We start from the raw sequence: 17,001 nt of genomic DNA, 5'->3' as shown, positions 1-17,001 counted from the left end.
TACGAGACAGCAAAAGAGACACTGATGTATAGAACAGTCTTATGGACTCTGTGGGAGAGGGAGAGGGTGGGAAGATTTGGGAGAATGGCATTGAAGCATGTATAATATCATGTATGAAACGAGTCGCCAGTCCAGGTTCGACGCACGATACTGGATGCTTGGGGCTGGTGCACTGGGACGACCCAGAGGGATGGTATGGGGAGGGAGGAGGGAGGAGGGTTCAGGATGGGGAACACATGTATACCTGTGGCGGATTCATTTCGATATTTGGCAAAAGTAACACAATATTGTAAAGTTTAAAAATAAAATAAAATGTAAAAAAAAATAATAATAAAATAAATAAAAGCATGGTTCGCAAAAAAAAAATAAATAAAACAAAATTTTAAAAATAAACAAACAAACAAAAAACTGGTATATAACTGCAAAGAAAAATACACAAACACACAGGAATATAACTTCCATGGATAGAAAGTATACCCAACACTGCAAGTGAAAGATTGCTTAGAGAAGTCTATGAACAATTAGATCATGGAGGGCACATGCCCGTTTATGTAGCACATGAATAGCTCTCCAGAACTGAAACAGAAACCAAGAGGTTATTCTGAACACTGGAGGTAGTAACCATCCTTTACTAAGCAACAGTTTCTATCTTTTACTGAATTTGACTACTTTGTTCGTCAAAGTAGCCGACACAAAGAGATAGAGTGCAATTAAATCTAGGCCTTGAAAAGTATGATGACCTCAGTATGAAATCCATAGGAAAAGACTAGGAATGATAAATTTTTCTTACCAAGAATTATTTTTCTCGCATTCCACAACATTTTACAAAATCAGAAAGTTCCTTAAACAATCACAATTTATTTATTTTTGTCTGTACTGAGTGGCTTGTGGGATCTCAGTTCCCAAACCAGGGACTGAACGCAGGCCACTGCAGTAAAAGCACTGAATCCTAACCACTAGACAACCAGGGGACTCCCTAATGATCACACTTCACTTTTGGGGGGGGCGGGGCCCCACACTGCATGGCATGTCGGATCATAGTTCCCTGACCAGGCATTGAACGTGCAGCTCCTGCACTGGAAGTGTGGAATCTTAACCACAGGACCACCAGGGAAGTCCCGATGACCACACTTTGAATGAAACTAATGTGCAATAATAAATGATACCATGTTATTAATAATTAGTCTTCCACATTTAAAAAAAATATTTATTTTTATTTATTTGGCTGTACCAGGTCTTCCCTGGTGGCTCAGATGGTTAAGAATATGCCTGCAATGCAGGAGACCTGGTTTCAATCCCTGGGTCGGAAAGATCCCATGGAGAAGAGAATGGCTACTCACTACACTATTCTTGGGCTTCCCTGGTGGCTCAGAGGGCAAAGAATCCACCTGCAGTGCAGGACATCTGGGTTTGATCCCTGGGTCAGGAAGATCCCCTAGGGAAGGGAATGGGAACCCATTCCAGTATTCTTGCCTGGAGAATCCCATGGACAGATGAGTTTGGAAGGCTCCAGTCCATGGGGTCACATAGAGTTGGACACGACTGAGCGACTAACACTTTCACTTTCACTTCCCCAGGTCTTAGTTTCAGGATGCAGGATCTGGTTCCCTGACTGGGTAACAAACCTGGGCCCCCTGGATTGGGAGCCTGGAGTCTTAGCCACTGGACCACCAGGGAAGGCTCCACATCTGTTAACTACTTTAACTCTCCCACCTGGTGCTCCGTCACTCAGTCTGTCCAGCTCTTGGGGACCCTGTGGACTATGGCCTGTCAAGCTTCCCTGTCCATGGGGTTTTTCAGGCAAGAATACTGGAGTGGGTGGCCATGTCCTCCTCCAGGAGTTCTCTGTGACCTAGGGATTGAACCCGGGTCTCCTGCCTTGGAAGGTGGGTTCTTTACCACTGAGCCACCTGGGAAGCCCACCAGGTAGGCAGGTCCTAATCATCCACATTTTACAGAAGAGGAAAATGAGGCAGAGGGAGTGAAGGACTTGGCCAAGGTCACACAGCCATACAGGCCTCAGGATTGACCCAGGCCACTCGGTTCTGTTCACAACCTGAATCCGCTAGCCTTGTGACACAGCCAAGGCACAAAGGTCATTTTGTGGAATCAGGAAACAGCCAAGGGAACATAACATAAACAAAGAGAACTTTCATTCTCCATTTAAAAATATTATATTTATTTCTACTCGAATAATCATGAAGATTCAGTGCAGTAGAATTCTTGTTAGTTTAAATCTTAAGCATTTCAGTTACAATTTTCAAAACATCTTTTAAGAATGCTATAAAAAACATTTTTTTGGAGGGGTAAGAATGTTAATTGTTATTCATAACACAACAAAAAAAACACAATAAAATTTGCTTCACATATTTCACTAACAAAGGGAACCATGTGGACACAGTGAGGGAGAGAAAGGGTGGGAGGAATTGAGAGAGTATCACGGAAACATACATATTACCATATGTAAAACAAATATTACCATATGTAAAACAGGGAGAATTTGCTATATACACAGGGAGATCACCCCAGTGCTCTGTGACAACCTAGAGGGGTGGATGGGGTGGGAGATGCGGGGGTCGCTCAGGAGGGAGGGGACATGTGTATACCTGTGGCTGATTCATGTTGATATATGGTAGAAACCAACACAATATTGTAAAGCAAATACCTTCCAATAAAAAATTAAAAATAAAATAAAGTATATAATCATGTAATTTCTGAAGTTAAATTCTGGGTACTATTTATCATATAATTGTACACAGAAAATTTAAACTTTCCATATGATGACACTGTATCTTTATTTCTACTCTGTAGGGATATAAAATTTTGGTGGAACATATTATAAATAATCAACTTTATAGATAAAAGAATGGAGCTAATCAACACATCCAAGGGGATAGGTCTAGGGGCATAATCCTAGACCTAGCCCCAAGAAAACCATAAAGTAGTCCTCTAAATTGGTTTGAGACCCTACCTACTTACCCACTGGCATGTAAAAACAAAACCAAAAACACCAGGTGCAAAAATTACTATTTCACTAGTAATTTACCAGATGCAAAATATTACTAGCAAATAGAAACAGACACAAATATTCAAACAGAAACTAACAAAAATATGTCTGGATCTTAAGCAGCAGCAACAGCAAATTTTCTCCTTTTGACCTCAAATTTCATTTGCTGTTGAAAAAAGGAAGATGGTGGTGTACACTATTCACCCCACTGGAGAAACCCTGTGCGGCCAGTGAGATCAGGGACTTTGATTTCAAACCCAAGACTCTGATGGTTATTGTTATTAAAAGGCTGTGAACTGGAAACATATGTTGGTCACTGGCATGCAAACAGGCATAACAATTGGCCCAAATCCTTGTGTAATTCCATTTATCTACATAATCATAACCTGAGAGATCTCTGAGCACCAACCGAAAACTTCAGAGGTTACTTATATACGCAAAGATTTACATGCATATGTGCTTTTGCTTGTTTTGTGTTTAGTTGTTAAGTTGTGTCTGATGCTTTTACAACCCCATGGACTACAGCCCACCAGGCTCCACTGTCCATGGGATTTCCCAGGCAAGAATACTGGACTGGGTTGCCACTTCCTTCTCCAGGGGATCTTCCCGATTCAGGGATCAAACCTGTATTTCCTGCACTGGCAGGTGGATTCTTTACCACTGAGTCACACACATTAAAAACTGAGGGCTCTTTCTGGTGCAGTAAGAACTTGGAGAAGTTCAGCGAAGAGTAGTGAGTACCTAAAGTTCCTTCCAGATGGGTTCACAATCCACTGAAAAGACTCACCTTTGGGCTTCTTCTTTTTGTTTTTCTAATTCCAGGATCTTTCGTTCTTGTTCCTTCTGTTTCAGTCGTTCAGCCTCTATGGACTTCTGTTTCTGGAGCTGCTGCTTATTATGTATTTCTCTAAGTTCCTATAAATAATTAAGAAACAGTTCATGTAGCAACATGTGTTGGGAGACATTTCTACTGTTTATCAGCATGCAACATTTCATAATGGGGAAGCCTGAACACGTAGGAGATAATGCTTCAGGTTTCAAAGACATTAACCCGGAAAACTAAAGTCACCCTACACTGACATGACTGATCTCCAGAAGCTGTTCGAGGTCTTATTTTAGGAGCCATAATACCCTGCACCACGTCCATGAGGTGTTTTAGAAGGAGCTTACGAGGGATGAATATTAGAGAAACTATACTGCTCAAGACACAGCAACAATAATAGAACACAACCAACTTTAAGAATGGTGATGACTATGAACGGAACCTTAAGATTCTTTTGATAATAATCAACACCAACCTTCATCGGCTCTGAAGATACACACATTTCTTCACACATTCCCTCCATCAAACCATGAAAACCTCGGCTCCTCCTTGTGACACGCTGCTTTAAAACAAAGGGACATCCTTCTCCCCAACAACCTTGAGTCTTCCCCTGGGGTCTATTTTGCTTCAAATCAGACATCTTCCAGAGCATCTTTTACTAAAACTGTGAAGTTGTCAGCTGCCCCAAACTAAACCAGTAGTCAGATGGAAGGTAAAAACCTATAATTTGACCATTCCTCTAGATCTGATTTCCTCATGTGACACTAACACAGGAATAACAGTAATTTCCTCAGAAGGCTAGTGAAAATAAAGTGTATGTTACAATATAGAAAGTATTCAAGTCAGAAGCTGAAATAATCAAAAATATGAAGAACAAAGAAATGCCTGTTGGTGAGGGAAAATCCTCTGATTCTATAGGAATCAAATGGTCACTAACAGATTCAGTCACCAAATCTCTTCTTACTTGTGTCAATAAAAAAATCAGACATGCCCAAGTGTCCAGCAGAACCATGAGTAAAGTTCTAGTTGACCTCCTGGTCTGTCCAATGAGGCTGGGGGCGGCGGGGGGGGAGGTGGGGGGGGCGGTGGCCCCAGGCTCTATTTGGTGCGATTTAAGAATGAAGACCTGCACTGTCTTCTCTTGCTTTGCTCATAGGTAAGTCCATGTGAGGAGGTTTCTTCTGGCCTTATTTCTACCTTTAGAGTTAATTCACAGCTCAGGCATCAAAGGCAGAAGAACTCTCTGGAGAAGATCAATGTTAAAATGCATTTATTCCTAGAGAAAAGCCCTAGAGTGAGGGTAACCTTTTCCCACAGGCTAAACTGTTCTTAAGATAAAGTTAAACTGTATGTATAAGCATTCAGTATACCATAAGTGACAAGGAGAAGTCCTAAAAGGGATCCATGGGATATGGGAAAAAAGTGTAACTGGCGATCAGGAGGTTAGGGGGAGCATGTACTAGGGGAGGAGGGATGGATGAAGAGGAGGAGGCTCTCCAGAGAAGGAGAAGGACAGAAAGTAGGAAGGGGCTTCAGTGGAGAACCCGGCGGATGAGTCAGGAAATAGCCAGGCAGGATGAGCAGGAAGATGCAACTTTGTAAGGTCAATATTCCTTAGGGCAACAGCCATGGGCATGTGACTTCCAAATTATGATGGGTATCTGGGACAGGGGGCTTCCCTAGTGGCTCAGTGGTGAAGAATCCACCTGCAATGCAGGAGACACAAGTTTGGTCCCAGAAAGATCACGTAGAGAAGGAAATGGCAACCCACCCCAGTATTCTTGCCTGGGAAATCCCATGGACAGAAGAGCCTGGCAAACTACAGCCCATGGGGTTGCAAAAGAGAGACACGACTTAGCGACTAAAGAACAACAACAGCAACTTGGGTCTCAAGTTCAGCTATGGAGGGGCCATGGAAGGCCAAGAGTGGAGACTAGAAAGTGATGATTAAGTCTTGCTTTGTGTACAGTTCTAAGAGAAGAAAATCAGCACCAGGAAAAAAGAATTCCATTTTTAATCTTCTTTCTCATGGCTGTACTATGGGATATAAAACTGATCTTGAATCAAACATAAATAGTAATCTCTAAACATATGAATGAAAAATCTGGTTAATATTCGGGATTTGATATTTCAGAGACAAGTGGAAAACAAGGATCAATTCCTGTTAAGAGTTGTTTGCACTCTTGGTTCAAGTTAATATCTCTACGAGAAAAGGAAAAACTGCAGTGGAGTAGTATTAATTGAAACTCTTTATGTCCTAAGAGAGGAATCCAAAAGTCAGCACACAGAAGCAGAAGATATTAAGAAGAGGTGGCATGAATATACAGAACTATGCAAAAAAGGCCTTAATGACCCAGATAACCATGATGGTGTGCAATCACTCACCTAGAACCAGACATCTTAGAATGTGAAGTCAAGTGGGCCTTAAGAAGCATCACTATGAACAAAGCTAGTGGAGGTGATAGAATTCCAGGTGAGCTATTTCAAATCCTAAAAGATGATGCTGTGAAAGTGCTTCACTTGATAAGCCAGCAAATTTGGAAAACTCAGCAATAGCCACAGGACTGGAAAAGGTCCATTTTTAATTCCAATCCCAAAGAAAGGCAATGCCAAAGAATGTTCAAACTACTGCACAATCGCACTCATCTCACATGCTAGCAAAATAAAGCTGAAAATTCGCCAAGTTAGGCTTCAACTGTACGTGAACAGAGAACTTTGAGATGTTCAGGCTGGAGTTAGAAACGGCAGAGGAACCAGAGATTAAATTGCCAACAACTGCTGGATCACAGAAAATGCAAGAGACTTGCAGAAATACATCTACTTCTGCTTTACTGACTATGCCAAAGCCTTTGACTGTGTGGATCACAACAAACTGTGTAAAATTCTTCGAGAGATAGGAATACCAGAGCACCTTACCTGCCTCCTAAGAAATCTGTATGCAGGTCAAGAAGCAATAGTTAGAACCAGACATGGAACCACGGACTGGTTCCATATTGGGAAAGGAGTATGACGAAGCTGTATATCGTCACCCTGCTTATTTAACTTATATGCAGAGTACATCATGCGAAATGCTGGGCTGGATGAAGCACAGCTGGAATCAGTTGCCAGGAGAAATATCAACAACCTCAGATATGCAGATGACACCACCCTTATGGCAGAAAGCAAAGAGGAACTAAAGAGCCTCTTGATGAAAGTGAAAGAGGAGAGTGAAAAAGCTGGCTTAAAACCCAACATTCAAGGACTGGGGGTTTACCTTAGGGCTTCCCTGGAGTGCAAAATTAAAGTCTGGAAAGATGGGTCCCCAAAGGCTCAACTGCAGCCCACATGGAAGGGCCCCTCCACTGTAATACTTTCTACCCCCACAGCAGTCAAGGTACCAGGGCATGACAAGTCAAGCCATGGAAGAAACCAGAAGAGGACACTCAATATACCTGTGAGCCCCTGGGAGAGTTCAGATACCTATTCAGGACTACAGATGAGTGCCATTCTAATGAACACCCCCAAAATTAAGTTTCTGGGGATAAGATTTCTCAGGCTAGCTCTAATGAGCCAACACAGCTTGGCAGGGGTTATACTCCAAATCAGACAGGAGATAGATCTCCTGAACCCTAAACAAGGAGGGACTTGAGCCATCTTGAATGAGAAATGTTGTTTCTGGGTAAATACCTCCAGCCAAGTTGAATAAAGTCTTACAGTCCTCAAGAAAAACATTCAGATCCTATGGGATCTCAAAGAACAAGCTGGAGAGTTCTCGGGGTGGCTACAATCTCTTTTTAGGGGATCCTTCTCCCGGCGAGGGGGGATTTGGAGTTGACCAGTGTCCCTACTAATCCCTGTCATCACCATATTGATGTTGCTTGTGATTGCTCCATGTATTATCAATTGTCTAACCCGTTTCATCTCTGCCCAGGTCAACTAGCTACAACATGCAGTGCCAGTTCAACAAAGATATATAAAACTACACCCGACCACGGAAAATATCAATCACGCTTAGATGGACACCGCTAAAAGGACTCTGAGGCTTGAGACTAATAGGGGGAGGCCCAATGCCCCTTGCTGTCCCAGCTCAGCAGGGAGTAGCCAGAGAGATCTCAATGCCCCTATTGCCAAAGAACTGGGCCTCCCATCTCTTGACGGGGCAATGTTAGGTAGTTAGAATTGGCAAAACGAGTCCAAAATGGCGTGGCTAAAAGACAAAGAAAGAGAAAAGCCCACAGAAGTGGAACAAAAGAAGATCCACAAACCATAGTGAGAACTTCAGGTGAAACAGACACGCCCCCTTCTTGGCCAACCTAATTTGCATAGGGCAAACTCAAGGGGTTGGGGGCAGGAGACAAATGTATAAAAGGAGGAAGCCAAGATGGATTGAGGCCTTTCCTTTGAGGTTGGTGTGCCATCACACCTTGAGGGTATACTATCCTGTTTGCCGAATAAAACTCTGGCAAAACCATGTTGCTAAAAAAAAAACAACTCAACATTCAAAAAACAAAGATCATGGCATCTAGTCCCATCACTTCATGGCAAATAAATGGGGAAACAATGGAAACAGTAACAAACTTTATTTTCTTGGGTTCCAAAATCACTGCACATGGTGACTGCAGCCATGAAATTAAAAGATGCTTGTTCCTTGGAAGAAAAGCTATGACCAACCTAGACAGCATATTAAAAAGCAGAGACATTACTTTGCCAACTAAGGTCCATGCAGTCAAAGCTCTGCTTTTTCCAGTAGTCATGTACAAATGTGGGAGTTGAACCATAAAGAAAGCTGAGTGCCAAAGAATTGATGCTTTTGAACTGTGGTGTTGGAGAAGACTTTCGAGAGTCCCTTGGACTGCAAGGAGATCCAACCAGTCAATCCTAAAGGAAATCAGTCCTGAATATTCATTGGAAGGACTGATGCTGAAGCTGAAGCTCCAATACTTTGGGCCACCTGATGTGAAGAACTGACTCATTGGGAAAGACCCTGATGCTGGGAAAGATTGAGGGCGGGAGAAGGGGATAACAGAGGATGAGATGGTTGGTTGGCATCACTGACTCAATGGACATGAGTTTGAGCAAGCTCCGGGAGTTGGTGATGGACAGGGAGGCCTGGTGTGCTGCAGTCCATGGGGTCTCAAAGAGTCAGAGACACAACTGAGCGAGTGAACTGAACTGACCTGACCTGAACACAAAGAGGGATGGCCTGACATCTCACTGGCCCAGTGGCTGAGACCCTTTAAAAGGAAGGGTAAAAGATGATGAAAAATAGAAATTTATCCTATTTTCAAAGTTCATTTTCAATCACACAAAATTCTCAAAAAGGTTCAGAAAAAATAATTTATGGTGTGCATGCTCAGCAGCTAAGTCATCTCGAATTCTTTGCAACCCCATGAACTGTAGCCTGCCAGGCTCCTCTGTCCATGGGATTTTCCAGGCAAGAGTACTGGAGTGGGTTGCCATTTACTTCTCCAGGAATCAAACCTGTGTCTCCTGCATTGCCAGGCAGATTCTTTACCGCTGAGCCACCAGGGAAGCCTGGGAATGAAGATAACAGGATTTTATTCTCAGGTCCCTGATGTGGGCCAGCAGCTGAAGCAGAGTTGATGATCTTCAGGGTTCTTTTTTGTTTGTTTTGTAGTTTTAAGATCTATTAAATTCTTAGATACTGTTCATCACCATAAAAATTTATTCTAAATTTATCTCAATGTCTCTTTTATTTATGATTTTATTTTTATGGCATAAGCTAAAAAAAATGCATAACTAGTAAGCAAAATCGGAGAAGGCAATGGCACCCCACTCCAGTACTCTTGCCTGGAAAATCCCATGGATGGAGGAGCCTGGTGGGCTGCAGTCCATGGGGTTACTAAGAGTCGGACACGACTGAGTGACTTCACTTTCACTTTTCACTTTCATGCATTGGAGAAGGAAATGGCAGCCCACTCCAGTATTCTTGCCTGTAGAATCTCAGGGACGGGGGAGCCTGTTGGGCTGCCGTCTGTGGGGTCGCACAGAGTCGGACACGACTGAAGTGACTTAGCAGTTAGCAGTAAGCAAAATAATTCTGAGCTGAAATTAAACACAAAAGAGTAAAAAATGACAGAGGAGGAATAACATTTTAGTTTGATGTTTAGGGACCTGCTGCTGCTGCTGCTGCTAAGTCGCTTCAGTCGTGTCCGACTCTGTGCGACTCCACAGACGGCAGCCCACCAGGCTCCCCCGTCCCTGGGATTCTCCAGGCAAGAACACTGGAGTGGGTTGCCATTTCCTTCCCCAATGCATGAAAGTGAAAAGTGAAAGTGAAGTCGCTCAGTCGTGTCCAACTCTCAGCGACCCAATGGACTGCAGCCCACCAGGCTCCTCCATCCATGGGATTTTCCAAGCAAGAGTACTGGATTTGGGTGCCATTGCCTGTATATTAAAATAGAAAAGTTCTTATTTCATTCAGGAAAAGTGTATTTTAGGCATAGTGGTATTCAGAATATTTAATAACATGTAAACACTGCATAAGCAATAGCCAATTAGGATGGACTCCAGCCATGGTGTACCAACGCATAGGGTAGACCATAGGCACAAATGAAGATTTTTCATTTTACTAAAGAATTATACGGCCCATTTCTATACTGGGCTCTAGTAATAGGAGATCTATTAATTTATGGATCAACAATTACCAAATACAAAGTCTTGACAGATGGGAACAAAGCTAGGAACATATTATGAGGCACTATAAAATGAAAAGCAATCAGAAATAAATTTAAAGAATAGGAGAAAAACCACTCTAACGAGACAATTTTAAAACAATTTTTAAATGTATCAAATACTCGAAGGAAGATATTTAAAAAAATTTTAAAGCACATTTATTTTGAGTATAAGAGAATTAGAGGATAAGCTGAACCTATCTTTGGAACTGTCTAAATAAGCTGCAACTTCAAGCACCTCCAAGGCAATGGAGTTTGCAGGAGCCATAAAATAACAGATGTCAAATTAGGTAACAGAAGGCTCTGACATCTTATGATCCAGATTTGAAGATTGAGAAGTTTTTCTGTCATTTCCTTCACCCGAGTCAAATACTGCTGAGATACACAATCAAATATAAGAAAATCAAGATGCTATGAATAGGAAGCCGTTCTAGATCTTCCTCTTTTTCTTGGACTTAGGAGTTTAAGAAGGCATGAACCAAAATAAGCAGAAAATGTATGATTCCTAAGCTGATTACATTCTTAAAAGTTGAACTTCTTCTGAGAAGGCAACCTATAGAATGAAGAAATATGAACTAAAAACTAACAACGACCCACCTTTCCAGGCATGACAAGGAGCAATGGGTCCCTTCACATGGGAGCAGAGAGCTGCCCTGATCATTCATTCTTTCTCAATACTGTTTCAGAAACTCAAGTATAAGTACTCTTACTTTACAAGTTGCCTTTTAATTTTTTCTGGGAAAACATTTTCCAGGTGGCAGATCTCATGTCATTACATTCTTGCTTTACTTAGGAAATGAGCAAACTACTGGGAAAAGCAGCTAAGAAAAACATCCTCACACAAATCATAGCAGCTATTGGGCGATTAGCCTGGCGTAAGTGACCTTGTAAATTCTACCAAATCTTGTCAGAGTTATTTCTCTATTATAACTAAGATAAATAGAACAAATCAGAAATTACTATGAATCAACACTCATACCTCACTTGTAGCTCTTCCTCAAATTAACCTACTTTCTACCAGTTTTTTCTATAATCACATATTTATTTTATTAGCTGGATATTCATCTAGCAATATCATTGTATGTGTACAACTCAGTTGATCTTTCTTCTGTGTTCTACTCAAAGGTGTATGTTTAACGCTAGATATGGTGAACAATAGCCTAATATTAACTCCTAATAAAGTATGGAGACTTTATTAATAAATAAGAAATGATTAGCCATTGAATAAGTTCCAACTATGGACAAATATATGGGAAAAAGAAAACTTCAATAAAATGTGTAGTATATATAAATTAAGATTTTTCTTTTCATCAGTAATATCTCCAGAATCCGAAGACAGAGAGGAGTTTCTTATCCGGTGTCTATAAATGAGCTTTAGATTGGTGAACATTATAAGACTGCACGCAAACTGGGGTATATGGGCATCTTTCTTGCTGAGAAGGCACACAGCTGCTTTTATTAGATTCTCAAAGAGGTGTTGGATCAAGCACAGATATAAACCACAATAAGCAAATGACTGGCAAATAACGATTGTCTTGTGTTAGTTAAGATAAATGAAAATCAGGTTGCCTCTTTCTTCTTTCAACTAAGGGGGAAAAGTCACTTATTTCCCCTAAGGAATGAAGATATTTGCACCAAAAAACATCTTTGGATATCCTGTGGCAGACAGCCAAAGTATTTCAAAAGCAATATGCTTCACAAATTGAATACTCGAGAAGATCCAATTTTTTGCCCAGAGAAACATGGCTCAATTTCAAGTTCACTAAAGACAGTTGTCCTATTGATAGGCAAGTGGCACAGAATCACTGAATTAAAAAACTGTGACTGTTTCTCCTTCATTTAGTCTTAGACTCTCAAAAATAAATGTATTATGTGACCTGATATTACATGAAATATAGAGAAGTATCTACCTTCACAATATGAATGGCATTTCTTTTCATAAACATGACTTTGCACAAAAGTTTGTGAATAGAGGGGGGAAAATGAAGTAGCAATATGGAGTCTATGAAAGACCAGCTATTTATGGAAATACATTGCTATTTGGTCATCTAACTCTTGAAGTATTAGCCTGCTTCTGGTTTGTTTGTTTGTTTGTTTTTCTCAGACTATCTCTTGGAACAGAAAGACAAAAGCAACTGGTTAATTAGTAGAAATTCATGGGCTTCCCTGGTGGCTGAGATGGTAAAGAATCTGCCTGCAATGCAGAAGACCTGGGTTCGATCTCTGGGTTGGGAAGATACCCTGGAGGACAGCATGGCAACCCACTCTAGCATCCTTGCAAGGAGAATTCCACGAACAGAGGAGCCTGGCGGGCTACTTGCATGGAGTCTTGAAGAATGGGATACAACCAAGGGACTAACACTTTCACTGTCATGAACTGAACACCACAAATCAACATACACTGTGGAAGACACATTTCTTAACAACAATCTTGGTACTGTCAACAATGTATTGACCACAGAGGTAGTCACACATCTTTTGTTATCTGAACATCACTCACCACAAATGTTTCAAATATCCACTTACATCAGGCATTAGTCTCTGCAAAAATCACCCGATCATTTATGTGTTAATAGTAAATGGACCACATAGGAAATTGATCTAGGTACCAGCATCAGAAACTGCAGGTGTTTGTTTTGTCTAGACCTAATACTTACAGAAAGCTAGAAGTGCTTTTTATTTTTCTCTCCACACTCCACCCAAGAAACTCAGCCTGAGTCTTTCCTGGCTTCCACAGAAAACTTCAGTGCATGCCAAAAAACTCAAAGCCTCCAGACCTTCCCTGTCCTTGGGAATCAGCTTGATAAGGGAGAGTACAATTGGCAGGTCCTTTTCTAGGCCTCACCTACAGCAAAGGGAAGGTGCTACAAAGAGTAAACAGATGATTCCACACTGGAAAAAAAGCCTTGTAAACTGTCCCGCTTCTATACAAACGTTGGGGGTGATTTACAGATTGCTCAGGTAGGCGTGCTTCTGCATAAATAAACGCCACTTTATTTCTCACCTAAGGACACTGCGTAGCAGACAAACTCAGAATTTTTAAAAGGATTCGGGGTCTTAAAATATGGTAACTTATCCCAATTAAGTGGCTGTAAAACAAATGGAAAATCAGTAAAGAAAGCCAACCAACAAACCTCATGAAGACTGAGGAACTCCTACCAGTGTGGAAAAATCAGAAATATCACTATTTCAAAACAGAAGTTTTACTCCCATCAAGATGAACTGATATTCCATTTCCTGCAAAATTATAAAATGTATTCATTCTTGATGCATGAAAAGCAGGAGTAATATAAAAAAAAATATTGATTGGAAATATATATATAGAGAGATAAATAGACTGGTTATTTGAATTCTGAGAACATGCTTAAAGATTATTTCTAAGTCTGTGGTCAATATTCAACCAAACAGAAAGTCCAGCTCCCCATGGCGCAAGTTGGCAGTCAGTGTATCACAGTGCCATGGGAGAGTCGAAGAGGAATGAATGGGTGTGTGTGTGTGTACATGTGTGTGTGTTTGTAAAGGGATGAGAGGACAGATAAACAAAAAAGGAGAGAAGAGCTATTAATAGAAAACCCTGTCTTTTCTGCAGTAGATATATAGCTAACAAAGAATCCTCTCTCACGTCTCCCAAGAGTCTTTGCTAGGTATCCTTATGCTCCCAGAAAGAGAAAACTGACTCTATTTTGTCCTGAAAATCTGAGTTTTCCCCAAATGTCTCAGCTTTATCTATAAAGCAATACGCCTTTATTTTAAAGTGCATGTCAGTCTGAAGGATCTAATTGTCAGGAGTTTGGCTAAAGAAGAGAATAAGAAAACATTTTTTAAGTTGTCTTTTTACCCTCCCTGGTCAGGAAGCAACAGTTAGAACTGGACATGGAACAACAGACTGGTTCCAAATAGGAAAAGGAGTACGTCAAGGCTATATATTGTCACCCTGCTTATTTAATTTCTATGCAGAGTACATCATGAGAAATGCTGGGCTGGAAGAAGCACAAGCTGGAATCAAGATTGCCGGGAGAAATATCAATAACCTCAGATATGCAGATAACACCACCCTTATGGCAGAAAGTGAAGAGGAACTAAAAAGCCTCTTGATGAAAGTGAAAGAGCAGACTGACAAAGTTGGCTTAAAGCTCAACATTCAGAAAACGAAGATCATGGCATCTGGTCCCATCACTTCATGGGAAATAGATGGGGAAACAGTGGAAACAGTGTCAGACTTTATTTTTGGGGGCTCCAAAAATCAGTGCAGATGGTGACTGCAGCCATGAAATTAAAAGACACTTACTCCTTGGAAGGAAAGTTATGACCAAACTAGATAGTATATTCAAAAGCAGAGATATTACTTTGCCAACAAAGGTCCATCTAGTCAAGGCTATGGTTTTTCCAGTGGTTATGATGGATGTGAGAGTTGGACTGTGAAGAAAGCTGAGCGCCAAAGAATTGATGCTTTTGAACTGTGGTGTTGGAGAAGACTCCTGCGAGTCCCTTTGAATGCAAGGAGATCCAACCGGTCCATCCTAAAGGAGGCCAGTCCTAGGTGTTCATTGGAAGGACTGATGCTGAAGCTGAAACTCCAATACTTTGGCCACCTCATGCAAAGAGTTGACTCATTGGAAAAGACCCTGATGCTGGGAGGGATTGGGGCAGGAGAAGAAGGGGACAACAGAGGATGAGATGGCTGGATGGCATCACCGACTTGATGCACATGAGTTTGGCTGAACTCCGGGAGTTGGTGATGTACAGGGAGGGCTGGCGTGCTGTGGTTCACGGGGTCGCAAAGAGTCGGACACGACTGAGCAACTGAACTGAACTGAACTGAACTCCTTTTGTTAAGTACTTTTTTAAAATCTCAAAAGAAAACCCCCCACTACTACTAAAAACCTCAACCAACCAAGCAACAAGCCTACTGGTATGGCACAGAAGCTAACACACAATGTTTGTTAATTATTTCGAGTCTTGGGAGTGTTTAATTACTTTTCTACATTGAAGGAATCTGCCTGAAGTCTCCATAATCACAAGTACATTCAATGAGAGTTACAGCATATTATTACTTCTATGCAAAAAAAGTCTTTTCAAAAGGATCATACAGGTAAAAATAAAATTTGATCTTGAACAAGCCACAAAACAGCCAAACATTACTCTACTAATATGAGAAAACAACATGGTTATTTGAATTCACACTGATTTCTCTTGCTGTCTCTGGATCTCCTCTTTCTGGATCTTCTCCTTTCTGTCCTTGTTTCTCTGCACATGCATTTTTTTCCTGACATCTCATTCTGTTCTGCAGTTCCTTCTCCAGCTCTTTTCTTTTCTTCCCTGGTTGCTAAACATTTTGCCTTTCACTGCCTTCATAATGAATGAGCCTGCCATTGAAAGCAAGTGTCTGAAACCAAGAGCATAAAAGCCTCAGTAAAGCCAAGAACCTTATTTACTATAACTGGCATTCTCATCTCAACAACAATTCAGTTCCTAGGAGCAATTTTTAGAACTGGTAGCATTATAGGCAGAGTTTATATTTCTAATAGCATCTTGTATCTAATTTACAAAGCCTGGATTTCCCAAGTATATTACGGAACATAATTCTTAACTCTGAATCAGTCCTAAATACTCACATTTTTCTGAGAAATAAAAGATTATCCATTTTTGGAATAGTATACTGACTATACTATCTGCTGCTGAAAATATGCATATTGACCCAAATAATGACCAAGTATGGTCTTTCAAATTTTTGCAGCCACATGGCAAATTCAATGATCTAAAATATGCTTGGTATAAAGACTACAGTATATAGTACCTTATCCATCTCGTAGTTCAGAGCTTCCATCACACACCCACACCAACAGACACACAATTTTCCAAGAGGAAAGATTCACTCATACTCCACGATTTATACTAATTAATCATGATTAACTTTTACAAAGAAGGCTTATTAGCACTTCACAGTAAATGCTGATTTAGACACTGAGCACTCATCTGCATGGGGGAAACTGAAGCACAGAGCTGGAGATGGTTCACCATCCTTAGTTTGAGAAAGATGTGCATTGTCTGAGCAGTGCAGGGAAAGCTTTAGAAAGAAGTCTAAAAGTGGATGACGCTGCCCAGGAGAACCGCCAGGCACTGAAACACTGCGTCCTCCATCGCCACTGACTGGAAAAAACGCCATTCATGCTAGAACTCGGCCAGCACACAGTGCCTAGCGGGGACCAACAAGGACTCGACTTTTCAGCACAAGACGTAACATCTAGACGCTTTGTGTCGATTCTGTTTTAGCTTACAATAGAGTCCTGACAACTATTAAGCTGCACTTTATGTTGCTGTTCTGTATCATAGTGAGGATATTAAAATATGGAACGTTAACCTGTAAGGGCCAAAGAAAACTATGCCAGTAACTACTAACATTGCCAAAGGAAATGTGAGGTCAAGTGCTGCTCTCTAAAAAGCTCCTATTTGTAATGGTATTTGACACTTGCTAGAATCATAATTTTACACCTACA

General features: G+C 41.1%; 1 protein-coding gene across 10 annotated transcripts in view; it reads right to left on the bottom strand.

The window, feature by feature from the left end:
- Positions 1–17,001, bottom strand: part of ITSN1 (intersectin 1) — a 243,741-nt gene that overhangs the window by 90,831 nt on the left and 135,909 nt on the right. For all 10 annotated transcript variants that reach the window (XR_015168658.1, XR_015168659.1, XM_086413813.1 and 7 more), the window contains one exon: positions 3,795–3,922. Coding sequence is in view for 8 of the 10 variants with exons in the window: in XM_086413813.1 (XP_086269939.1) it covers positions 3,795–3,922 (128 nt within the window). In the remaining 2 variants the exon portion in view is untranslated. The remainder of the gene's footprint in view (positions 1–3,794; positions 3,923–17,001) is intronic.

Source organism: Bos grunniens, chromosome 1 (assembly GCF_055505025.1).
Source record: "Bos grunniens cultivar Pamir isolate PY7600 chromosome 1, Bosgru_T2T1.0, whole genome shotgun sequence".
Taxonomy (NCBI): domain Eukaryota; kingdom Metazoa; phylum Chordata; class Mammalia; order Artiodactyla; family Bovidae; genus Bos; species Bos grunniens.
The sequence above is the reverse complement of the archived record's forward strand: the minus strand, read 5'-3'. Positions and strand labels throughout refer to the sequence as shown.